The following is a 27332-nucleotide window of genomic DNA, read 5'->3' on the forward strand; positions in this document are numbered from 1 at the left end:
CATGCATAGTTCCTTTGTATAAAGGCAAAGGGGATAAAAGAGAGTGCAAAAATTATAGGGGGATAAGTCTGTTAAGTATACCTGGTAAAGCGTATGGTAGAGTTATTATTGAAAGAATTAAGAGTAAGACGGAGAATAGGATAGCAGATGAACAAGGAGGCTTTAGGAAAGGTAGAGGGTGTGTGGACCAGGTGTTTACAGTGAAACATATAAGTGAACAGTATTTAGATAAGGCTAAAGAGGTCTTTGTGGCATTTATGGATTTGGAAAAGGCGTATGACAGGGTGGATAGGGGGGCAATGTGGCAGATGTTGCAGGTGTATGGTGTAGGAGGTAGGTTACTGGAAGCAGTGAAGAGTTTTTACGAGGATAGTGAGGCTCAAGTTAGAGTATGTAGGAAAGAGGGAAATTATTTCCCAGTAAAAGTAGGCCTTAGACAAGGATGTGTGATGTCACCGTGGTTGTTTAATATATTTATAGATGGGGTTGTAAGAGAAGTAAATGCGAGGGTCTTGGCAAGAGGCGTGGAGTTAAAAGATAAAGAATCACACATAAAGTGGGAGTTGTCACAGTTGCTCTTTGCTGATGACACTGTGCTCTTGGGAGATTCTGAAGAGATTGGTGGATGAATTTGGTAGGGTGTGCAAAAGAAGAAAATTGAAAGTGAATACAGGAAAGAGTAAGGTTATGAGGATAACAAAAAGATTAGGTGATGAAAGATTGGATATCAGATTGGAGGGAGAGAATATGGAGGAGGTGAATGTATTCAGATATTTGGGAGTGGACGTGTCAGCGGATGGGTCTATGAAAGATGAGGTGAATCATAGAATTGATGAGGGGAAAAGGGTGAGTGGTGCACTTAGGAGTCTGTGGAGACAAAGAACTTTGTCCTTGGAGGCAAAGAGGGGAATGTATGAGAGTATAGTTTTAGCAACGCTCTTATATGGGTGTGAAGCATGGGTGATGAATGTTGCAGCGAGGAGAAGGCTGGAGGCAGTGGAGATGTCATGTCTGAGAGCAATGTGTGGTGTGAATATAATGCAGAGAATTTGTAGTTTGGAAGTTAGGAGGAGGTGCGGGATTACCAAAACTGTTGTCCAGAGGGCTGAGGAAGGGTTGTTGAGGTGGTTCAGACATGTGGAGAGAATGGAGCGAAACAGAATAACTTCAAGAGTGTATCAGTCTGTAGTGGAAGGAAGGCGGGGTAGGGGTCGGCCTAGGAAAGGTTGGAGGGAGGGGGTAAAGGAGGTTTTGTGTGCGAGGGGCTTGGACTTCCAGCAGGCATGCGTGAGCGTGTTTGATAGGAGTGAATGGAGACAAATGGTTTTTAATACTTGACGTGCTGTTGGAGTGTGAGCAAAGTAACATTTATGAAGGGGTTCAGGGAAACCGGCAGGCCGGACTTGAGTCCTGGAGATGGGAAGTACAGTGCCTGCACTCTGAAGGAGGGGTGTTAATGTTGCAGTTTAAAAACTGTAGTGTAAAGCACCCTTCTGGCAAGACAGTGATGGAGTGAATGATGATGAAAGTTTTTCTTTTTTGGGCCACCCTGCCTTGGTGGGAATCGGCCAGTGTGATAATAATAAAAAAAAAAATATTAGGTAATGAGATTAGAAGTGATAGCAAGTAGCTGACAACTCTGAAGAAGTGCTGGGGCTCATGTGGTCTGTGTTTTGGTCTTAGATGAGGTGGAGAGAGGAACAGCTCTGGAGAGCTCTGATTATTAATACTATAATAATAAAGAAACATTAAACCCACTAGGGTCATACAGCACTGTGGAGAGCTCTGAGCATGGACTCCCACTCACTCCTAAAAAATACGTACTCGTCTGGCAACCAGCTAATCCAACAGTAGAGGCATTCCCGAAGAACAAGATAATTCGTCTCTATAGTAAACCCCATCTGTGAGATTAACACTTCATATTCAACTCAGTTACCTAGGTGGCCACTGGGTGTTGGGGGTAAGATAGGGATAATTTAGCACATGGGTTATGTGTGGGGCATGACCTCACCTTAGGGTGTCTATCTAAAAATTGAGTGATTTATAATGATGTTGGTAGAATTGCCGACAATATGTTTTGCGATGTTTTGCCTGACAAAGCTCTTGGAGAGCAAAACATTGCCACAATAAAATATCACATTAGTTGCACAAACATGCATTCACTTAACATTGATTTATTTCTTGTGTACCTAGTTCCAGAAGGTAGTAACCCCTCGGTTTTATATTGATGCAAGTTAGTGAAACCCAAGAGGATGTTGGAGTGTTCTGAGAGAGTACAGGATGAGTGTTGTAGTGCTCTGAGAATACAGGATGGGTGAAGGAGTACTCAGAGTACAGGATGTATTATACAGCCAAGGGCTGTATGTTTGGAGTTACTAACACATTATCCTTTTGCAGATACCATTTCTCCTTGCACATGGCCATTGAGTAGGAAGTCTCATAGAGGTCAATTCAGTGTATAACCTCTAACCAATGGCATGCAGAAGGGAGGGGGGGCCAAAGGGGCAGTGACCCTGGGCATCCAAATGAGGGGCCCATCCAATTAGAGGGCAATAAGATAGTGATTTTGAAATTTCAGCGGTGATAAATCAATTTTTGGAGGCTCACTGCACTACAGAGGCAGTGGTTAGCTCTGTATTCCTTTAACATGGTGTACCCTTTCTGTCCAGAGAAAATGGTGCTCCCCAGTTGAAGATGAACAAGAATGAGAGAAATTAAAAAAAGGAATGTTCAGACTTTTATGATAATGATGTGGCAGCCATTTGGTTACATGACAAAATTATTTTGTGATGCTCCTTCGAGCTGGAGGGAATAGAATTCCCGCTGATCCTAAAGATGCTCTGGGGCCTTTACTGCAGTATGGGAGGGATGTCTTTCCCACAGTGTTTCATACAGATTACTGCTTACAATCGCATTTTCAGCCGCAAGTTGTGAAAGGTCATTTTCAAAACTGAAATTAATAAAAACATATCTGAGGTCTTGAATGTCACAGGAGCGACTGACCAACCTGGCTTTAACAACCACTGAAAAAGAATGTCTCACAGCTGATGTAAAAAATGTAGTGGTTTAAGTGTTTTCTGACAGGAGGTATCATTTGGGGTAAAGAACTTAATAAATTTTGTTGATTTATATTTAAATCGAATGAAGTGATTATTTCGTGTTTCATCTGCATTTACATATTCAAAATACAGTGGACCCCCGGTTTACGATCAGCTCCCAATGCGACCAATTATTTAAGTGTATTTATGTAAGTGCATTTGTATGTGTATGTTTGGGGGTCTGAAATGGACTAATCTAATTCACAATATTCCTTATGGGAACAAATTCGGTCAGTACTGGCACCTGAACATACTTCTGGAATGAAATAATATCGTAAACCAGGGGTCCACTGTATCGCCCTTTCTCATATTTCTTAGTACTAGGCCTTATACTTGAGTCTTTGGGGCATACAATCAAGGAGTTAGCCCCGGGCATCACCAGACCTCTGCATGCCACTGGGCTTAGCATTTTGTTAATAATAATAATCACAGAGGTCAGGTTAACCAATGTAATCTCAGAGAGGAATTTAAACTACGAGAGAGACTACTTCGTGTGCTCCAATTTGTGCATGGTGGAGTGAGACTGCTGATCCTGCATCCCAATTATCCTTTCCAAAGAAGAGAACCATGGGTGCTTGTGAAGGTAGGGTGTTAATATTACTTTACCTGTGTTAGCAATGATGGCCAGAGTTGAGCATCTCGTAAGTTTCCACAGGGGGGGATGTGTTGCACCACCTGCAGAGATTTGCTTTCATAGGGAATGATCTGGGTGTGCAGAATTAGTAGTAGTTCGTCAAGGATTTTCCATTAGTTTTTCACTCTGTTGTGCAGTTAGAATTTGTGACTGTTTTGAAAATGTAATTGCAAAAAGTACACCCAAAATTATGGATGAACTTTTTCCATTACATTTGTAAAAGATTTATACTGAGGAGGTTTATAAGAGCTGATTATATATTATCATTGTTACACAATCAACTCAGAAACAGTAGGCATAACCTGGTGACAAAATTGATTATTACTGTTACAATCAGAGCAAAACAATTTCATCTCTATCCACCACAACTGATATTATTGACCATCCTCTATCTACTACACAAGGGCCATTATGTGTTGTTGCTGGGGCTTAAAGTCTATCTACTACATAAGGGTCAACTCTTTCAGTGACTGTCACGTAGAACTACGTCAAGGTCAGGGGTTCCTGATGTAGTTGTATGTTGAGCTCAGCTCAGTTCAGACAAGCTGTGATTGGTAAATTTTGGCCTAGATATGAGAGAATGGGTTCGTGTGGTGAATTTGCACAGTATAAAAAAATTCTGCCACATGCAGTGCATGATGGGAAAAATAAACTGACCTTGTGTATGGTTCAAAATAGCAAATTTAAGGCATTTTCTTGGATGGCTTTTCTGGTTTTATTGGTTTTTTTAATATCATTTGATAGAATGGAAAACATATTATTGAAAGAAAGATGGTTTTGACTGGCTTCAGAACTGGAAGCAGCTTGAAATTGAGCTCAAAGTAATGGAAATACAGTGGACCCCCGCCTAACGATTACCTCCGAATGTGACCAATTATGTAAGTGTATTTATGTAAGTGCGTTTGAACGTGTATGTTTGGGGGTCTGAAATGGACTAATGTACTTCACAATATTTCTTAACCCTTTGAGGGTTTTCGTCGTACTAGTACGTCTTACGCGTAGGGGTTTTTGACGTACTAGTACTCATAAATTCTAGCGACCTCAAATCTAGTGGGAGAAAGCTGGTAGGCCTTCATATGAAAGAATGGGTCTATGTGGTCAGTGTGCACAGTCTAAAAAAAATCCTGCAGCACACGGTGCATAATGAGAAAAAAAAAACTTTTTCCATTTTTTTTAATAAATCAGCGACTTTGCAGTGTATTTTCGTATAGTATTTATTGTTGTATTCTAGTTTTCTTGGTCTCATTTTATAGAATGGAAGACATATTACTGAAATTGAGATGATTTTGACTGGTTTTACAATGAAAGGTGCCTTGAAATTGAGCTCAAAGTAGCAGAAATGTTCGATTTTTACCAAACTTCAAAAGTAAACAAATCGTGCCAAGCGTGCAATACACGTCAACTGGTGAGTCTAATATTCTTTCACAAGTGCACCAATAATATTTATACCATTTTTTACACTAATGCAGTAGTCTGCATAACAGTAAATCTTATATTTTTTGTGAGAATAAAAATTCAAAGTGGAAAGCAAAAGAATATAAGAGGGGCCTTGAGACGTGACTAATGACTAGAGGAAATGTCATTTTAGTGCCAGGAATGTCTTTCTTGTTTATTCTGGACCCTATTCCGAAATTGGCATCTTTTGAAATTTGTATGAAATTGGCAAAATTGCTAAATTCTGACCACTGTACTGGATAGTTGAATTTATAAATCGGTGGTTTCTTGCACCCATTCGATAGAAAAAATGGAGTTCTAGCGAAATATTCATGTTTTTTGTCGACTAGTACAGTGAAATTGGCCGAAAATGGGGCTCAAAGTGGGCAAAATCGCCGATCCGTAAACATCGCCGAGACCCCTAACTTTGCGAGAGCATAATTCCGTAAGTTTTCTATCAAATTTCAAACTTTTGGTGTCGTTATGATCAGAAAAAGATTCTCTATCTTTTCATAAGAGAAAATAATTTTTTTTTTTTTTTAAATTTGGCCGACCCTGAGAACGAGTTTCGGAGAGGGCCTGTCGACCCTCAAAGGGTTAAGGGAACAAATTCGGTCAGTACTGGCACCTGAACATACTTCTGGAGTGAAAAAATATCGTTAACCGGGGGTCCACTGTATTCTATTTTTTCCAATATTCCAAAGGACAGGTAAGGCCCCTCAAACCCTCGTCTGTTCTATGGGTTTTTAACCCTTAAATGTTCCAAACTTATATATACGTTTTTTCAACATCTGAAAGTATGTAAAAAAAAGTTGATCTTTTTTGTTTTACATTTGAAAACGTGTAAAAAAAACTTTTATCTACATTTTTTTTGTTATATTTGAAAATATGAAAAAAAAGTAGATCTACTTTTGTAGCATTACGAATTTGAACGTCGATCTGTTTGGACCGTTTAAGGGTTTGATCATGGCCAATCTTTCCTGGTTATATTTTATTATCCGAGAAACAATAAATATTCTATTTTTGTGTAAGAATTCAAAATGGAAAGCAAGTGTAATATAGGAGAGGTCTGTGAATGTGACTGAGGAACAGAGGAAATGTTGTTTTAATGCCAGGAAGGTCCGCAGTGTTTATTAATCTATATTTAATTTTTTTTTTTTTTTATCACACTGGCCGATTCCCACCAAGGCAGGGTGGCCCGAAAAAGAAAAACTTTCACCATCATTCACTCCATCACTGTCTTGCCAGAAGGGTGCTTTACACTACAGTTTTTAAACTGCAACATTAACACCCCTCCTTCAGAGTGCAGGCACTGTACTTCCCATCTCCAGGACTCAAGTCCGGCCTGCCGGTTTCCCTGAACCCCTTCATAAATGTTACTTTGCTCACACTCCAACAGCACGTCAAGTATTAAAAAACCGTTTGTCTCCATTCACTCCTATCAAACACGCTCACGCATGCCTGCTAGAAGTCCAAGCCCCTCGCACACAAAACCTCCTTTACCCCCTCCCTCCAACCTTTCCTAGGCCGACCCCTACCCCGCCTTCCTTCCACTACAGACTGATACACTCTTGAAGTTATTCTGTTTCGCTCCATTCTCTCCACATGAATAATTTTGTGTAACATTAGCCAAATTACAGACTGCACTTTATAAGGCAGTTGAAATAAATGAATGGGCAATTTTTGTGTTCATTTGATAGAACGGAAGACATACTAGTGAAATAGCTAATTATTTGATCAAATGGAACAAAGGAATTGACTAAGTAGGACTCAAAGTCGGCAAAATTGCCAATGCATAAATTGCACCGAGACCACTAACTTCGTGCCTGCGTAACTCCATAAGTTTTCCATCAAATTTTGTACTTTTAGTGTCATTAAAAGATTCTCTAATATTTCACTTTTTTTTTTTTTTTAACAAGTGGACATTAATCCATTAACTCTCTTATCGAGATATTAGGTGGCGAAGTTAGCAGTGGATGCTCACCTCTCTTACAGAAATGCTAATAAAACTTTTTTTCTTGCTTTTGTTTCTAATTTGCTTAGTTTTTATATTCTGATAATTACAATTTATAGTAGCTCTTGAGATATAATAGCCAATCTTTTATCTTACACAAATATTAGGTATGGATATAGTAATCATTTATGAAGTAAAATTTATAACTTGAGTCCTGGAGGTGGGAGTACAGTGTCTGCACTCTGAAGGACGGGTGTGAATGTTGCAATTTTATAACTGTAGTGTAAAGCACCTCTGGCAAGACAGTGATGGAGTGAATGATGGTTTAAGTTTTTCTCTTTCGGGCCACCCTGCCTTGGTGGGAAATGGCCAATGTGTTAATAAAAAAAATATATAGTAATCGAACAGTCAACACACACTGAGAGGTGAATATGTTCACCTGACTTGGTCACATACTATTATTTATAGGTTCCAGTAATGTTTTTAGATGTGCTGGAGTATATGGAACTTATTGAAACATAGTATCAGAGTAGCACTCTAAATTGCTGATGTTGCAGTCACTCAACATTGCTGTACCATCAGCACTGCTGGGCTCCAGTGAACCTTGACAGGTTTTCCATTTGTTCTCACTGTTCCACACACACAAGCATGACTGACTGTCTCTCTTTGCCTGTCCCTCTTTCTCTCTCAGAGAGAGCCACTCATGAGCCTGATTGTAAGCTAGCCAAACAGGTATTACACAAGTTGCAGAACTGTCACATATGCACAAGTGGAAAGATACAACTGTGGTCAAAATGTCAATTATTCACCACATTAATTCTTATGCCTCATATTTACAAACACAGCACAGCACTTTGTCTGGCTTATTTTGGGTTATTCTAGGTAATTTACACTATGTATGATAACTGTACCTATGTGTTCCTGTGCCTAAATAATCTTAGTCCTCAATTCTAATTCATGAGTGGCTCTCTCTCTCTGAGACTAAGACAGGCAGACAGAGGCACAGACAGAGACAGAGCCAAGGAGCCGGCCAGTCAGAACCATCTAGCCAGCCGAACATACATTACACACATTGCAGAATCATCTCTCTTTACTTAGAGCATAAGTTATAAGACATTCTGGAAGGATGACACTACCAGTTGCATCAAAACTGAAAGGATGTGGCACAAATGTTGCATGTGTTATTATCTATGTTTTTGATATTTCCTCGACCACTTGTGACCACATCCATCTCGAAGTCACAAAGCTAGGGGTCAATATCACTTTCCTCCTAAGAGGAGAGTTTTAATACAACATGGCATTAGTGAATCCCTGTTTGTTTGCCACACTGTTTGCTCTAGCTGGTGTTCAGTTGAACTGATGCTCCCACAAGGTACTAAGCCACCCCTGAGTAGCTTAGTACCTTGTAGTACTGAGTGTTAAAACCCATTCTATACTGCTTAGGCCTATCAGGCCTCTAATGCCTGGAGCACTAGCAGTAATGCATAGACCTATGGTTTGACAGTTAAAGGGTTAAGAGTTACATTAATTTTGGGGACCTGGACAGTGAAAGAGTCAAGACTGGTTGGTTAATGGGGTTTAGAATCTATCTACTACACCAGGATCAAAATCTTTAACTGTGCCAACATACACAAGTGCTGGTACTGTGTCCGATGTACTAATACACCATACCCCCGGCCGGGATTGAACCCGCGGTCATAGAGTCTCAAAACTAATACACAGGTGCTGGCACTTTGTCCAACATACTAGTACACAGGTGCTGATACTGTGCCTTATGTACTAGTATACGGGTGCTGGTACTATGCCTGACATACTAGTACACAGGTACTGGTACTGTGCCTGATGTACTAGTACACAGGTGCTGGTACTGTGCCCAATGTACTAGTACACAGGTGCTGGTACTGTGCCCAATGTACTAGTACACAGGTGCTGGTACTGTGCCCGATGTACTAGTACACAGGTGCTGGTACTGTGCCCGATGTACTAGTACACAGGTGCTGGTACTGTGCCCGATGTACTAGTACACAGGTGCTGACAGTGCCTGACGTACTAATACACAGGTGCTGGTACTGTGCCTGACGTACTAGTACACAGGTGCTGGTACTGTGCCCGATGTACTAGCACAGAGGTGCTGGTACTGCGCCCAACATACTAGTACACAGGTGCTGGTACTGAATCCAACGTACTAGTACAAAGGTGTTGGTACTGTGCCCGACATACTAGTACACAGGTGCTGGTACTGTATCCAACGTATTAGTACAAAAGTGTTGGTACTGTGCCCGACATACTAGTACACAAGCACTGTCTATAATGTACTAGTATGCCTCACTAGCAAAACTAAACAATGAAGCAGGAGCTGTTGTTCAACCACCAGCAAACAGTATGTGCAAGTGGCTCAAAGATGACTTATTCATTTAAAATTTATTACAATTTCACGATACTAACAATGGAATTTAGCCACAAAACACACTAGGTATATAACCCAGTAAAGTCTAACAATGTCAATAATTTCCATGTTTTGATGAATATTATACTCTTAAAATACAACTTCTCCTCACTTAGTGATGTACTCGTTTACTGACGCCTCGGACTTACGGCGGGCTCTCTGACCAGTATTTATATCTAAATAATGCATATTAGAGCTGATTTCCTCTATTCTGTTTATTTCAATATACAGTAAACTACTGTATAAACATTTAAAAATATGCCAGAAATGTTATAAATGGTGCAAAGGTGACATTAAAACAATATCAAAGATGGTTGGCACAAACCCACTACCATTATAGGATACTCCTCACTTAGTGACGAGTTCGTTTACCAACGTGGTCTTAGGAACGGAACTCCATCATTAAGTGAGGAGAGGCTGTACTGTGTATATACTGCTTTTTCCAAGTGAAGCAATGTTTGAAGTGTTACAGCACCTTGACACATCTAACATATAATAAACTAATAATATTAAACATTAACAGCAATTAAAAAACAGATAAATAACAATACATTAGCATCAATAAATTGCAAAATGTAAATATTGCTGGTGCTTTACTGCCATTGTTGCGATTGGTGATCGTTTTTTTCACCAACTTCAACACACCATAAAATCGTAAATTTTTATCACATTCCACTCAGAATGTGAACTCTATCAAACTAAGAAAAAATATATTTTTTTTTTTTTTTCAAAATCTTTCCCTACACATAGGAATTTCTTTCCAGGGTCTTCCATAGTTAAAGGTTTAAGACTGGTTGGTTGGTTAATGGGGTTTAAAGTCTATCTACTACACCAGAGTTGTTAACCCCTTAACTGTCCGTACGTAGATCTACGTTAGTACTTCTAGCGCTCCAAACGTAGATTAACGTTTTATTTTTCCTGCCTCCAAATTTGGCACAATTGGCCCGAGATGCCTGGTCAGTACAGAATGGGTCTTAACACTCGGTGAGCAAAATATTAAAAAAAATCTGGGACCACTTTGTACCTTGTAGAAGCACTAGTTCAATTGAGTGCCAGCCAGAGCAAATAGCACGGCAGACACCAGAGATTCGCTGATGTCATGTTATATTAACACTCCTCTTTTAAGAAGAAAGTGATGTTGACCCAGAGTTTAGTGGCTTTGAGATGGATGTGGCCACAAGTGGTTGAGGAAATATCAAAAACCTCGATAATAACCCATGTGCAACATCCTTTCATTTTTGATACCACTGATAGTGTCATCCTGCCAGAATGTCCTATAACGTATGCCCTAAGTAAAGAGAAATGATTCTGGAACACGTGTAATACATATTCGGCAGGCTAGCCAGCTGGCTGGCTGATTTTGGCCCTCTATCTGTATCTCTGTCTGTCTGTCTATATATCTCTCTCTCTCACAGGTACACACAAGTACAGTTATTATACATAGTGTAAATTATCTAGGATAACCCAAAAAATTCAGGAAAAGTGCTATACAGTGCTTGTAGATATAAGGCATAATAAAAATGACTGGCAAGCAATAGACAGACAGACAGCACATACATACATGATTGTATGCAACAGTGAAAACAAATAAAGCCAGGGTTTCCTGAAACAGTGCACGATCAAGTGTCACTTCACTGCTGCACTGTCAGCAGTGGAGTGACACTCATCTTACAGTAATAATACACCATGCTTCAAGGAGTTAAATATATACTCCAGCATGTCTAAAACATTGCTGGGACCTATAGATACTTTGTATATACGTACAATATTTCTAGACAATAGTAAGTGACCAAGGCAGGTGAAAATATTCACCTGTCAGTGTGTTTGTGACTATCTGAGTACTATTTCAGTATATATTAGTGTCAGAACAAAGACTTGTTGAAAAAGAAAAAAAAAAGTTATACGAATTAAATTATTATTATTATTATAATCAAAAAGAAGCGCTAAGCCACAAGGGCTATACAGCGCTGCAGGGTAGGGAAGGAAGCAAGGGAATTGGATGGCAGGAGGGAGGGGGGATGATCAGCAGGTTACAGAAAACAGCGGGGCAGGGGATAGTACGGGGGTAGAGGGTAGCAAGAGATACAAGTAGAAAGGGCTGAAAGTATCAGAATTTGTGAAGTAAGTCAGTCGTTGTCAAAAAGTCAATAAGAGAGTCCGGATGAAAGGTGGGTCCATCAGCGAGAAGGGAAGGTAAAGAGAGAGCAGCGGGGCGAAGACGACGACAGAGGTAAATTCTGCATGCTCGTTGATAAAGTGGGCAGTCCAACAGAATGTGGCTGACTGATAATGGAGCTTGGCAATTCTCACAGAGAGGAGCAAGACGCCTCTCCATGAGATATCCATGAGTAAGACGAGTATGGCCAATGCGAAGACGGGAGAGAGTAGTCTCCCAACCTCGACACTGGTGATAAGAAGACGGCCAGTAACCTATACTCGGTTTAATAGACTGAAGTTTATTGCCGAGCATAGTAGACCAACGTTGTTGCCAACGGGTGTGAAGGTGGGAAGATATTACAGCAAAATAGTCCGTACATGGAATACCTCTGTAAGAAACTGGTAGGTCATGTACTGCTGACCGCGCAGCAGTGTCTGCCTGTTCATTGCCCTGTACGTCAACATGACCAGGGACCCAACAAAAAACAATATCTTTATGCTTAGTAAAGATGCGGCGTAGCCAAAGTTGGATACGGAGGACTAAGGGGTGAGGTGTATCAAATTTTTGTATAGCCTGTAAAGCACTAAGGGAGTCTGAGACAACCACAAATGATGACACAGGCATAGATGCAATACGGATAAGTGCTGTAAGGATGGCATATAATTCAGCAGTAAAAATACTAGCTGAAGATAGTAAATGCCCTTGTACGACGCTGTCCGGAAACACTGCTGCGAATCCTACGCCGTCAGAAGACTTAGAGCCATCTGTGTACACAGCAATGGCATGAGAATGAGAGTGAAAGTGGTCAAGAAAAAGAGAGCGGGAAGCGACCGTAGACAGTTGGGCTTTCGAGCAAGGGAGGGAGAAAGAACAGACTCGAACAGCTGGGACCTCCCAGGGGGGTAGGGAAAAGTGAGATGCTACATGTACATAGAAAGGTGGTAGTTGAAGAGAAGACAAGAGCGAATGAAGGCGAAGAGAGAAGGGACGGAGTAAGCAGGGGCGGCGAACAAATAAAGAATGTCTACTAATATCAGTGACCATTCTATAAATGGAAGGATTGCGGAGATCATGAGAGCGTACATAGTAGCGCAGGCAATGGGCATCACGGCGATCGGATAAGGATGGAACGTTCGCTTCTGCATAGAGGCTTTCGACAGGGGAAGAGCGAAAAGCACCAAGGCATAAACGTAATCCTTGGTGATGAATGGGGTTAAGGCTAGAGAGAGTAGCAGGAGATGCCGCTGAATAGATCTGGTCACCATAATCAAGTTTCGATAAAATAAGGGTGGAATGTAGGTGAAGGAGGGTTCGACGATCAGCTCCCCACGAAAGATGAGCAAGGGTTTTAAGAAGGTTCAGCCGGTTGTGACAAGTTGCCTTCAGAGAGGTAATGTGAGGTTTCCAGGATAACCTACGATCAAAGAGGAGGCCCAGAAACTTGACTGTATCACGTTCAGGGATACGTGAGCCATAGAGGTACAAAGGATGATCAGAGATGACAGAGCGTCTAGTGAAAGTGATTTGGTGGGTTTTAGTGCTGGAAAATTTAAACCCATGTGTGGTGGCCCAATTGGAAACACGGTCGACTGCATGCTGGAGAGAAACTGTAAGGAGGTGACAGTCAGCGCCTGCACAGGCAATAGCAAAGTCATCAACATAGAGTGATGACCAAATATTTGATGGAAGACTAGAGGCCAAATCATTAATAGCAAGGAGAAAAAGTGTTGTGCTCAGAACACATCCCTGGGGGACACCTTCAGCTTGGACAAAGTCCGGGGAGAGCACATTATTAACCCGAACACGGAAATGCCTGTCAGTTAAAAAGTTCTTAAGGAAGGATGGTAGATTGCCTCGAAGGCCTAAGGAGTGGGCTTGGGCTAAAATATTATACCTCCAAGTTGTGTCATATGCCTTCTCAAGGTCAAAAAATATGGCAATAACTGAGTGGTTATTCGCAAAGGCATTACGAACATACGTATCCAAGCGCAGTAAGGGGTCTATGGTAGAACGTCCCTTACGAAAGCCATATTGACGAGTGGAGAGACTGTTGTGTGTCTCTAAATACCACACTAAACGTCTATTTACTAGACGTTCCATTACTTTGCAAACTGCACTGGTAAGAGCAATGGGACGATAGTGGGAGGTTTCATGTCCCGTAGTGCCTGGTTTGCGGAAAGGGAGAACAATGGCGGATTTCCACAGCTGTGGAAGAACTCCTTGTGACCAAATAAGATTGTAAAGGTGTAATAGGACTGCAAGGGCTGACTGATGTAAATGTTGTAGCATACGAATATGAATGTCGTCGGGCCCAGCTGCCGATGATCGACAAGCTGAGAGTGTTGCCTCCAGTTCTTGAAGTGTAAAAGGCACATTATACTGTTCTTCTCTGAGAGAAGAAAAGTCCAAGGGTGCTAACTCTCTGGCAGACTTTGAGGAAAGAAATGAGGGGCATAGATGGAGTCCCTGAGAAATACGGACCAGATGATTGCCAATTTCATTGGCAACATCTAGTGGGTTTGCTATATCAACACCGGCAACCCGCAGAACAGGAGCCGGGTCAGGAGAATATTTACCACTCAGTTTTCGTACTTTTTTCCAGACTGCACTCATAGAGGAAGCAGAGGTGATGGTGGAGACATAATCTCGCCAGCAAGTGCGTTTAGCGTCACGGATGACACGGCGAGCGATCGCACGCTTCTGTTTAAAATCAAGGAGTCGCTCTGTGGTTCTATTGTACCGGTACCTGCCCCATGCAGCGCGTTTCAAACGTACTGCACGAGCACAAGCAGGAGACCACCAAGGCACGCATTTCTGAGAATGCCTGCCCGAAGTTTGGGGTATAGAATGAGAAGCTGCGGTGAAAACGGAGGACGAGAAGAGGTGTAAAAGCTCATCGATGGAGGACGAAGAAGGAACCTCTTTAAAAACAGTCAGGTGTGAGTAAAGGTTCCAATTTGCCCGATTAAATTGCCAGCGTGGGGTGCGAAGAGGTGGCGAATATGAAGGGGAAGTAAGAATGATTGGGAAATGATCACTGTCATGTAAGTCCGGGAGAACAGACCAAGTAAAGTCTAATGCGGCGGAGGAAGAGCAAACTGAGAGATCGATGCAAGAGAGAGTATGAGTCCGAGGATCAAAATGGGTGTGAGTACCTGTATTTAAAACATGGAGGGGGTGGGTGGCAAGAAAAGCCTCTAACTGAATTCCACGGGAATCACAGTGAGACCCTCCCCAGAGGAAATGGTGGGCATTAAAATCACCAAGTAACAGAATCGGTGGCGGTAATGACGAAACAAGGAAGGCAAAATCCGGAATAGATAATGCCCGAGAAGGAGAGAGATATAAAGAACAGAGCGTATACCACCTATGTAAGTGGATACGGGCTGCTGTGTAATGCAGCGAAGTATGAACAAATAGCTGATGGTACGGAATATCAGTGCGGAGAAGAAGGGCACTTTCATTAAAGGTCCCATCAGGAAAAGGATCTGAAGAATACAATAAATTATAGCCTGAGATGTGAGAAATAACAGCAGAGTGTAATTTTGGTTCCTGTAAGCAAACACCAACAGGGGCAAACTGGGAGAGTAACATCTGAAGCTCACCCCGATTACCCCTGAGGCCGCGTATATTCCACTGTAAAAAGGCCATGATTGGCAATGATAAAGATACTTGAAATCCGCAGGTAAGGGTTCCTACGGACTAGAAGGGTTAGAAAAGTCCACATGCGGAGGCAGTGGAAAATGTTCAAGCAGCGAAGGAACGGTGCGCTGTGAAGAAAGGAGTTGCGCAGATGGAGCAGAGGAGAGAGGAAGAGCGGAAGGTGGATCAGTGTCCATTGATGGTTTGGTCTCTGCAATATATTCAGAGATTGCTTCAAGTGTTTCGGAATTCAGAGATGTCGTATGGGAGACAATATTGGGAATGGTAGGGGGAGGATGAGTAAAGATTGGAACTGTATTGGACTGTACCAAGGTAGGGGGGGGCGAAAGGGTGGAGGGAACTGGAGAAGCGTGGCAGGGGACAGAAGAGACAGGAACCTGGGAGGTGGCAGAAGAGGAAGAAACTTGGGAGGGAACAGGGGAGGAAGGTACATTACGAGGAGGAGGGTGAACCTCTGCACTTGTAACTGAGCCAGTGAGAGGGGAAGAACTAGGGACAGAGACAGGGAGGGTAAAATGAGGAGGTGGAAGATGGGTAGGAGGTGTTACCGGACCTTTTTTTGACTTTTGAGAAGTAGAGGGACGATTGGGAAGAGGTGTCGTACGAGGTCTCGTCGATACTGAGGCTTGTAAGAGAGAACTCGAAGAAGCGAGATTAGACTGAGGCGTTGAAGTAGGGACGTCTGAGCCGAGGACAGCAAAAGGATTAGATACAGGAGTGATTATGGGAGAGGTAACCACAGAGGTGGGTGTAGAAGATGGGATACCAGAAGTGGGGGGACGTTTTGAAACACGGGAATAAGAAACACGTGGGAGTCTCCCTTGGAGGCGGAGATGAGAAACTGCCATGGCATAAGGGAGACCTTCTGTCTCTTTGAGGTAACGGATTTCCCGCTCGTTTAAATAGACCTGACAACGGCGAGAGTACGAAGGGTGAGCCTCATGACAGTTAAGGCAAGAGGGAGATCGATTGCAAGACGTATTAGAATGGTCATCGGCACCACAGACTGGGCATTCGGCGATAGATCTGCAATATTTCGCTGGATGGCCAAATCGCCAGCAATTTCTACACTGTTGTGGTGTAGGGATCACCTTTCGAACTTGTAACCGATGTCCTGCTATATAAACGGAGGATGGGAGTTCTCGGCTGTCAAAAGTTAAACGAGCCACATTGCTAGGGTATCGTCTCCGCCCACGGGCAGGAAGAACGTAAGTGTCTACCTTGAGGATTGGGAGATCTTGGAGTTCCAGCTGTTCTAGAATGTCGGTGCCACATGTCTGGAAATTTTGTTGAACTATGGTATGGGGCAGAATAACGGTACCACTACAAGAATTGAGGGAATGATGTTTTTCAAGGGTGACAGGAACAGTATCTATATGGGTAAGACGAGAGAGCTCACGAGCCTGGGTAGCATTCTGTACGGTAATGATGCGCGTACCGCTCTTAAGAGCATGAAAAGAAATATCTTTACCAACATGGCGTAGGAGTGCCTTGCCAATACTATGGTCAGAAAGATAGGCAGTAGAGGAAGTTGGTCGTAAAGTGAAGAATTTAGTCCACTGTTCAGTCTGAAACTGAGCGTGGAAAGGTAGTGAAGGACGTGTCGATCGTTTCTGAGAAGAACGAGAAGGTGAAGGTGGAGAAGTATCATCAGCAGGTAATTGTCGTTGACGTTTAGGCGTGGGACCAGAGTTGGTCCGACGTGGAACGGGTCGGCGATTTGAAAATTGCCGCACCGTAGAGGGAGAGGCCGGAAGCATAGTCAGAGGAGAGCGAAGGTCTGATAAATCGAAGGAGTCAGTCGAGGCCTCAGTACCTGAAGCGGGTGAGGAAACAGCACCGGCAATAGGTACAGAGGCATGAGGAATGTCTGAAGAGTGGTCCAAAGACGAGGCGGGGTCAGAACGGGGTGCGGTATCAAGAAGGGGCCCGGGGGTACCAGGTTCATGGACTAGGGCTGCCATGGTTAGGTTACTTCTTTCTTTTTGTTTTTAAGAAAAAAAAAGAAAGAAGAAAAGAAAATAAAAATAAAAAAAAGAAAAAAAAAGGGGGGACCGGGGAGGGATAGTTCCTAGGAGGGATGAAAGGGCCAGAAATCTCCCTCCGCGCCCAAGAGGACTCGACACCGCTAGTAGCGCAGATGCAGCATGGAACCCGTGCCATACCCTACCCTTCATGCCAGTAAACCAGCAATCTGGGATAGCAACCTCACATCTGCCGAGCTACCTCGGTGGACAAAAGAGAGGGCGGCCGGATATCCGCCACAAAGCATACTTCCTTCAGCCACCACCCCCGGAATCCGAAAGGTGGCTTCCAGAGCTACACCCGTCGCCCAAAAGACACCCAAAGCTACTCCGGGATACCGGAGAGGGATCGGGACATCCCTAGGCAATCCAGATTCCACGGCAAACTACGCCACCGCCAAGAAACCTCAACGGAATGGGATGGACCCCGGTGTCCTTTCTCCTACCTAGGAACTAGCGCGCCTGTGGGAGAAATCCCAAAGGACAAAAAGAGGAAGGGCAAAAGGGAGGAGTGGGGAGGAGAAGGAGGAAAGGAAAAAGGGGAGGATGGGGAGGATGGGATAGGGGAGGGGAGATTGGGGGGTAATTAGGTTCGGTCTGAGGAAGAAGACCGATAGGTCTAATTCCTCAGACCAAGAGCCTCTTCACCACGCCAAGGAGCCCCCCTTGAAGAGGTATACGAATTAAAATAAAACGAGGAAAAAAGGTATACCGGCAACACTTCTGTAAGTGGCAGGACTCCATGTTGCCATCAGGTGAGCACCCAGTGCCAACTTTGCAGTCTTATATCTTGGAAAGTACTGATCCTAACTTTTTTTTTTTTTTTTGATCTTATTACACACAGAAAATTGCCCTCTTTAATTTAATTTTTTTTTTTTTTCAAAATATTTGGAGTGCTGGCAGTGAAAACGTAGATCTATGTATGGACAGTTTAAGGGTCAAGACTGGTTGGTTGGTTGGTCTACTACACCAGAGTTGTTAAGACTGATTGGTTGTTAATGGGGTTTAAAATCTATCTGCTACACAAGGGCCACTAAGACTGCTTCGTTGGTTAATGGGGTTTAAAACCTATCTACTGTGTGAGGGGTCATTAAGGCTGCATATCACCTGTACACCACTATTTAAGAATACTTTAATACCTAAAATAGTGATTATTGTAAACTACCAGTATATATACACTAAGAGATATACACCTCTTAGTGCACATACACTGACACAATCACAAACATACCTCTTAGTATATACAGTGTGAGACATCTCTCAGTGTACATATACAGTAACATTCATCTCTGTCTTTATATAACGAGACACATACACACCTTTCATGTATATTCAGAGACACACATTGAACTCTCGTGTATACACACTGAGAGACATACACCTCTTGCTATGTATAGTGGAACCTCGGCACTCGAATTTAATTGGTTCCAGAAGGCTGTTTGAGTGCCAATCTGTTTGAGTACGGAACAAATTTTCCCAACCAATTTTCTTTTTGGTTGGCTGTTATCACTAACCCTCTTAGGCCCCATGGTGACTTACTTATACAAATAATATAAAAAAAAACACCAAAAGATGCAATGAAACAAAATAATTTACAGTGAAGTTTTGGCAGGTCATGTTTGTTTGGTCGAGTGCCGAACAAACGGTCGACTACAAAGTGATCCATTTACTGGACAAAGTGTTCGAATAGCGAGTTGTTCAAGTACGGAGCTGTTCTAGTAGCAAGATTCCACTGTATACACTGAGAGACATACACCTCTCAGCATTTTGGGTCTCATTCCCTTTACATTAAAAACACACACATTTTTTTTGACATTTATTGCTTGTACTGTGTGTTAGAGACAGTATACAAAATCAATAATAATTACAGCTGCACTGGAAAACCCTCAAAAATAAATTTCCGAAAGCAGCAGCAGGAAAAATATTACCCAACAACTTTGGGGCTGAGCATAATAGAGTTCCTGGCTAGCTCTTGGAAAGTTAGCCTGGGGTATCCCTCAACCAGACACGAAATTTTTGTTTTGATTAAATCATTTTCATCGCATCTATACAAATTTTCCTGATAAATCATCACCAATGTCAAGACTACAAAGGATAGTGTTCATCTAAACTGTACAGACAACGAATTCAAAATTCAAAATCAAAGTGACTTAGGTTTAATTAATAAAAAAAACAGCTATGTATGCGATTCCATACCATTATCATACGTGGAAAAGTATAGAGATCATTTTATATAAATATTCCAAATAGAAGATAAAATACTTGCTCCTACTTTACACTTTCCGACGAAAACCTCACAAACATTCGAAAACACGACAATTCCTGACTATACGAGGGGATTTATACATGCCAATAATGTATAATGGGATTTATACATGCCAATAATGTATAATGGGCATCTCTTACACATGGCCAATTAAAAAAAAATATAGTAAATTTAAGCCAAGACAAATTTCAACTTTTTTTTTCAATACAGTCAGTAAGATCTTTGATAAAGCTCCTCTATATGCAGTCAGCTCTCTCATAAAGCCCTTTCATATAGGGAGTTTTTGTACAAACAATAGAAAAGGCTGTCAAAACTGAGCATGTACAATGAACACTTTGTACACAGTGCTCAATTTTCAATGTACCTTTGCAATCATGTACAAATTTCACTATATATATATATATGAGCTTTATAACAGAGCTCACTATATACAAAAAACAAAATTAACAATGAGACAACAATAAAAATAACACAAAAACTGTCATATATATATTTTGACAGCAAACAATTTTTCACAGTATAAATAAAAATTAAGAGCCATGGTTGAGATTTTTAAAATTAAAAATAAAAATTGTATTAAAAAAATTTCCATTTCACACAAACTCTAAATAAAATCTGTAGAAAAAGTAACAGCGTCTCAGGGAGCTCTTCCTCTCTCTCTCTTGCTCTGCCTCTCTCTCACTGTTTCTTGCACTCTCTCTTGCTCTTCCTCACTCACTCACTCTTACAGCAAATCTACATTATCTTCCTCACCAAACGTTCCCATCAAGCATATAAGGTATAGCCATTTCAATATACACAAAAATTTCTACAACTTATTTTAAGTTCGAAACATTTAAAATATACCAAACGTGATTTTGGAAACAAAATGGTATCTTTTATTACAAATACGTTTTGTGACCAGACACCTTACTGTAAGAGTGGGAAATACAGTCAGTTCTCTTATAAGCTCCTGTATATACAGTCACCTCTCTTATAAAGCTCCTCTATATAGCACGATTTCTTTTTTTGGAAATGCGACTAAGAGTCCATCAACAATTACATAGATACTACTGAAGGCTTTTCCGTGTGTTATTCAATTTTTGGTGTACTTTTTTTTTCAGCCACGTTCCCAAAAAATCGCAATGTACAACCAGGCCTTGATCAGTGTGAATGAGGGCTCCTGTGAGTGAGCGTACTGTGGGAATTTGCACTAATCGAACTGTATGTAATTTTTGTGCACTATTTGAAGAGCTGAGGGGAAGGGAAACTAGCAGCATTTAATTTTGCACTAAATAAAAATTCACATTATTTGAACATGTACTAATCTAGACATGGCTGTATAGAACTTCATAAAAAAAACTTAAGTGAACTTTCCAGTCACATCTGCACAAAGTTGCAGTATACAGAAGAGCTTTATAAGAGAGAACTCCCTGTATTCATTCCTGCTGGGCTATGGACGTACCGGGCGACACTGGCAGCTTTGCCAGAATCAAAGCGGCCGTTCGCTTGGCAGTCGAGATGTTAAACGAATGAACGTTCCTATTGCTATACAAATGTACAGAGCTTGGTGATCCATGAGTGTCATTTTCAGCACAAGTTTCCTAGGAGTGCCAACCTGTAAAACCAATATACTATTTCTATATACAGTCAGCTCTCTTGCTAAGCCCCTCTAGTGCGATTATTTTTCTTTTGTGAATGGGACCCAAAAAATGCGCTAAAAACTGAACACCGTATTATAAAGATTTTTCAAAGTGCTGCTCAATTTTCAGTGTATTTTTTCAGCCTTATTTATGAAAAGCTACGGAGAGAAGGTTTATAAGAGAGTTTACTGTACCGCTGAAAACGTCACTTATAAAAGTATATAAGTGGGAACATATGATGTACATTATATACAATAGCCTGAGTCTCAACAAAGATAGAACTATATACAGTGTATGGCTGTGTAAAGTGGTAATATATTACCAGAGCTCACTGAAATACATTCATTCATCTTAAATGCCAATTAAACCTATGTAGCATTATGTCTATTCAATTTTCTAAGAACTCACAAAAAAATCTATCACAAGCTATCAAGATCTATCTACTGAAGTTCATGACTGAATTCACTTGACGCATCGCGCTACAAATGCAATCGTAAAAGGCTGCTCATGGCACTTGTAAAAACTGAAAATATATTGTATTGAAAGATACCCAGAGTTCTATCATCCATCGGACAAGGAATATAAAATGTAAAAATGAATTTTTTTCACTGTGTGGCATTAAAATTGTGGATTAATTCAAATACCTATATTATAAGGTTGAAAATCCACATTGAAATCACATTTTTTTCATCCTTAAGGATAAACTTTGTGGGATAAGCACTTGTGTTTTTTGTATAGTATCGATCACACTATTTTCATATACATGAGAATCTCTGATTTCATCAGAGATTGACTTTCGCGAAGTGTATCAAAAACATAGAACTGAATTTCTTAGAAAAAAATTTAGGATGTCTTTTCCAGCTTGGTGTGGATTTTTACATTATTTACATGTTATAAGCAACGTATATAGGGTCGAGCTGGTCAGCCAGAAAACCATCCCGAAGGTGCATGCGTTGCTTCTCCCCGCGAGAGTTGATGGGCACCACGCCGGGGTCGACTACTACGATAACACCGACAATGATCTGATGTTCCTCCAGGACGGACGAGGTGATGAGTGGCACGAGGTCGAGAGCTTCATACTCAGCCCCGTCCAGCTCCACTACCACCACTAACAAGTTGGTCCAGTTGAACACTGCACATTCCGATATTTTTTTGTGGCATCGCATCACCGTCATCTCAATATCAATGGGATGATAACGCATTCCCCGCAGGATAACAGTCTCGTCTAGTGCGCCGACAACAAACACTGCATCGTGGAGCTCCCCGTCAGCCTGGACCGACTCAGTGCGGCGGAGAAATCCAAGGTAGCCGGTGCGAGCGTACGTCTCTCCGGTGTTCCCCGTCACAAGCTGAGCATTGAAGTGGTCATTAGCAGTGCCGTCATCACCATACACTGTAAAGTAGCCACTGGCATTGTGATTACACTGGACCCATATCTCACCAAGGTGAGAATCGGAGCACTGTCCTTTAGTGTCAGGATTAGCAATGACCACCTTCACTCCTGGTAGTAATTTCCCTGACTCCATGATACACAGAGAGTGGGGAGCCCCTCTCTCAACCAGCGTCACCCTGTCGTGTCGTAGGGACCTGAGATCAACGTACACAGTCGTTGGGTCTGGCGAGGATGCCCCTTGCAGGCAGATCGTCACGTTCACACGGCAGCCAAAACTCGTCGACACAGCTCGGGGAGATAAACCCAGACCGCTGAACAACTTCGAGAAGGAATTAGTCAGCTGCACCCTAGGTCGTTCCTCTGCCACGACGACACACGTTCTGACACATGCTAGGTTGACGCCACGCTGCTTCAGTAAGGCAATGGAGGACCCAAGACCCTTCGTACATAGTTCCATCACTCCATATGAACAGAACGTATCTCGTACCTTGTACTGAGACACAGCGGACAACCATAACGAAGGATTCAACTCAACCTAAAACAAACAAAACAATTCTAACAAACAATAGAGTAATTTTATTTAATTTAAAACCTACACAACAATAAACCAAAAATTATTTAACCTATTAAAATAACTTGCTAAAAAATTTATTATTATTATTATTGTTGTTGTTACTACTACTACTATTACTGCAGTCAGGAATCCTTTATCTGAAATTCCAGAAAATGAAAACGTCCAAAATCTGAGAGATTTCTGAGTGTTGACATGAAGCGCCACAAATGGAACACTCAGTGCAAGATGTAGCGGAGGCTCAATTCTCCGTCTGTTGAGCCCAGACTGATGAGCTTCACAATTGTACCAGCGCCAGTTTGTCATCAGCAATTACTCACTGATTACCATATGTTTTGTGCTCTGTAGTGTGAAGATATTATTGAAAATGTTAAAAAGGTCTAAAAGTAATATTGAAAAGAAAAAGAGGAGCACTTATGGTTATCAACATGACAAAGTTAAGTTGTAGGAAAAACTTGAAGTGTGAAGTGTGTGACTGAGCAGTGTGGTGTTGCAACAGTCACCTACAGTGTTGGTATCACTACACTTTCATACATTCCCTTCTTTGCCTCCATAGATAACGTTTTTTGACTCCACATATACCTCAACGCACCACTCACCTTTTTTCCCTCATCAATTCCCAAGTATCTGAAAACATTCACTTCTTCCATATTCCTTCTCCCCAATTTGATATCCAATTTTTCTTTATCTAAATCACTTGATACCCTCATCACCTTACTGTTTTCTATGTTCACTTTCAACTTTCTACAGTATATAAGTGATTATTCTAGATCTGCTGAATCACAATCCTGAGTTTAAAAGGTTCATACATCCAGAACTGTCAGCAAAATGTTCTTTGCCAAGTCAACTTAAATGGTCAACTACTCATAAATGAACAATGTTCAGTAATGAACTAAGATACATTTCCCTCTGTTCTTCTTACATCACTGCGTAGTTTTTCAAACTGAAACAAACATTGTTTGTCATTGTGTATACCGAACTGTTCTTCAGTTTTCTTGTGCTTGGCAGTATTTTTGTGTCTTTCAATGTTGGTCAATTAAATGGCTGTTGAAAATTTGCAGGACACAATCACTTGCGTGAGTCACATTCAATACGTGATTTGGACCTGATTGGTCGTGTTCTCTCTCTCTACTCACTGAGTCACTGTCTGGATGTGTGCAAGTGGATGCAGCTACGGCTACAACTGCACACTGATTTCCAATTTTTTTTCACGTGTTTTAAAAATATTTCATGTTTATGTTTTTAAGTTTATTGATATTATTATTTAATAAGAGTATATTTGGAGGTAGAAGGTTGGTAGACAGCAACCACCCAGGGAGGTACTACCGCCCTGCCAAATGAGTGTGAAACGAAAGCCTGTAATTGTTTTACGTGATGGTAGGATTGCTGGTGTCCTTTTTTCTGTCTCATACACATGCAAGATTTCAGGTACGTCTTGCTACTTCTACTTACACTTAGGTCATACTACACATACATGTACAAGCACATATATACACACCCCTCTGGGTTTTCTTCTATTTTCTTTCTAGTTCTTATTCTTGTTTATTTCCTCTTATCTCCATGGGGAAGTGGAACAGAATTCTTCCTCCATAAGCTATGCGTGTTGTAAGAGGCGACTAAAATGCTGGGAGCAAGGGGCTAGTAACCTCTTCTCCTGTATATATTACTAAATGTAAAGGAGAAACTTTCGTTTTTCCTTTAGGACCACCCCGCCTCGGTGGGATACGGCCAGTTTGTTGCACTGCAACATGACCAAAACAAAATTATGGTATGTAGATGGCAGCTTGTGTGTATTATTGCCATATACTGGTAAGTATCATTATCTGAATCCCTTTTAACATACCACAATTATATTTTTTTTTTATATACATGTATATTATATTGTTCCTTTAATACCAGGATTGTTTTAGATGAGTAAAAATATCAATAGCGGGAGGCTTGATGGTAAACAGGTGAATTAGCTTACTGATACTACCTGTATACCATCCCACTCCATTGCCTGGTTTACCTTAGTCTACCACTGCCAAGCGCCAACAAATTTTTATGATGACTTATGATTACTTTTTGTGATTTATTCAAATTTTACACAAAATAGTTTACACGATTCATTACTGGGTCATAAACAGGAGCTTAGATTATTGTCTAATATTGAAACACTTCTCTAGGCTTAGGTTGATGCTCCTGAGTTACATAACCTTAGGCCTCCAAGACACTGGGAAAAAATTCTAGACTAATTTGATGCCATCATGGTGTTATTGTATTTTTTATGGTGCAGTACCGTATTTAGACTTGGCTCCCATCCCTCAGCTGTCTCATTTTATACACGAAAATGCACAAATATTAAAAAAAACTGAAATTCAATACATTTCCAGTCCTGAGCACTTCCGATAAAGGATTCTCAACTGTATTAATTTATTTATATTTTTAACACTGGTCGTCTCCTGCTGAGGTAAGATGACCCTAAAAAAGAAGAAACACATTAACCATCACTCAGTCAATTCTGCATTTTCACACATCCTGCCTACTAAATGCCTCGACAGTGAAGGGATCTTGATCCAAGAAACAGGAGCTAATGTCTTCCTTGGATCAACCCTGATTATCTTGTATTTACCAGGCATTATATCACCCTTGTGAGTTTAGTGCATCCAAATGAATAATAATAATGATAAAAATATAAGTAAAATAAAATAATAATACTTTTTAATATAAAAAAATATGTTTATTAGTTCTCCATGGGGAAGTGGAACAGAATTCTTCCTCTGTAAGCCATGCGTGTCGTAAGAGGCGACTAAAATGCCGGGAGCAAGGGGCTAGTAACCCCTTCTCCTGTATATATTACTAAATTTAAAAGGAGAAACTTCAGTTTTTTCTTTTGGGCCACCCCACCTCGGTGGGATACGGCTGGTATGTTGAAAGAAGAAGAATGTTTATTAGTAATAATAATAATAAAAATGACAATAACAACTATAATAATGACTAATAATAATAAAAATGACATTTATAATAACAATAATGATAACCCCTATATTACTGTAATAGTAAGTACCGAGAGACAAACAAGAGAGTGATACAGTATATATTTACCTCGCCTGGAGGTATAAGAATGGACTGGTGGCCAGAATATACCGAGGAGAGTACCCAGAGTGCCAGTCCTAGACCACAGTATGGGTCGAGGCACAGTGCCACTACCCGAGACGGGTACAGTTCACACGCAACCTGGAGGAAGACACGATTAATACTTGTTCTAGGTATTTAAAGATGATTGAGTAGAATAGGAGCGCTAGGAGGGCATCTGGATATTTAAAGATAATGGAGAAGAATAGGAGGGCATCTGGGCAAATATGGCGTGGGAGGAAAGGAGGGAGTTTGGGTTGTCCTAGTGAGGAGTGAAGGAGGGTTGGAGTGCCAGGGGGTTAGTGTGCGTGTGTCGGATCAGAGTGGAAGCAAGTGGTTTGTGGTGCTGTTGGAGTGTAAGCAAGGTTACATCTATGAAGGGATTCAGGGAAACTGGTTAACTGAACTTCAGTCCTAGAGGTGGGAAGTACAGTATCTGTACTCTGAAGGATGAGTGAGGATATTACAGTTCTGGAGGTGAGAAGTACAGTACCTTGTACTCTGAAGGATGAGTGAGGATATTACAGTTTTGGAAGTGGAAAGTACAGTGCATGTACTCTGAAGGATGAGTGAGGATGTTACAGTTCTGGAGGTGAGAAGTACAGTACCTTGTACTCTGAAGGATGAGTGAGGATATTACAGTTTTGGAAGTGGAAAGTACAGTGCATGTACTCTGAAGGATGAGTGAGGATGTTACAGTTCTGGAAGTGGAAAGTACAGTGCATGTACTCTGAAGGATGAGTGAGGATGTTACAGTTCTGGAAGTGGGAAGTACAGTGCCTGTACTCTGAAGGATGAGTGAGGATGTTACAGTTCTGGAGGTGAGAAGTACAGTACCTGTACTCTAAAGGATGAGTGAGGATGTTACAGTTCTGGAAGTGGGAAGTACAGTACCTGTACTATGAAGGATGAGTGAGGATGTTACAGTTCTGGAGGTGAGAAGTACAGTACCTGT

At 41.3% G+C, this 27332-nt stretch overlaps 1 protein-coding gene across 8 annotated transcripts in view; it reads right to left on the bottom strand.

The window, feature by feature from the left end:
- Positions 1-19551: 19551 nt before the first annotated feature.
- The window catches only part of DIP2 (disco-interacting protein 2), a 613961-nt gene continuing 606180 nt past the window's right edge, over positions 19552-27332 (bottom strand). For all 8 annotated transcript variants that reach the window (XM_070104686.1, XM_070104684.1, XM_070104685.1 and 5 more), the window contains 2 exons: positions 26348-26479; positions 19552-23227 (listed from right to left, as the gene is read on the bottom strand). In XM_070104686.1, the coding sequence (XP_069960787.1) occupies positions 22184-23227; positions 26348-26479 (1176 nt within the window). In that variant the 3' untranslated portion in view covers positions 19552-22183. The remainder of the gene's footprint in view (positions 23228-26347; positions 26480-27332) is intronic.

Source organism: Cherax quadricarinatus, chromosome 93 (genome assembly GCF_038502225.1).
Source record: "Cherax quadricarinatus isolate ZL_2023a chromosome 93, ASM3850222v1, whole genome shotgun sequence".
NCBI classification, from domain to species: domain Eukaryota; kingdom Metazoa; phylum Arthropoda; class Malacostraca; order Decapoda; family Parastacidae; genus Cherax; species Cherax quadricarinatus.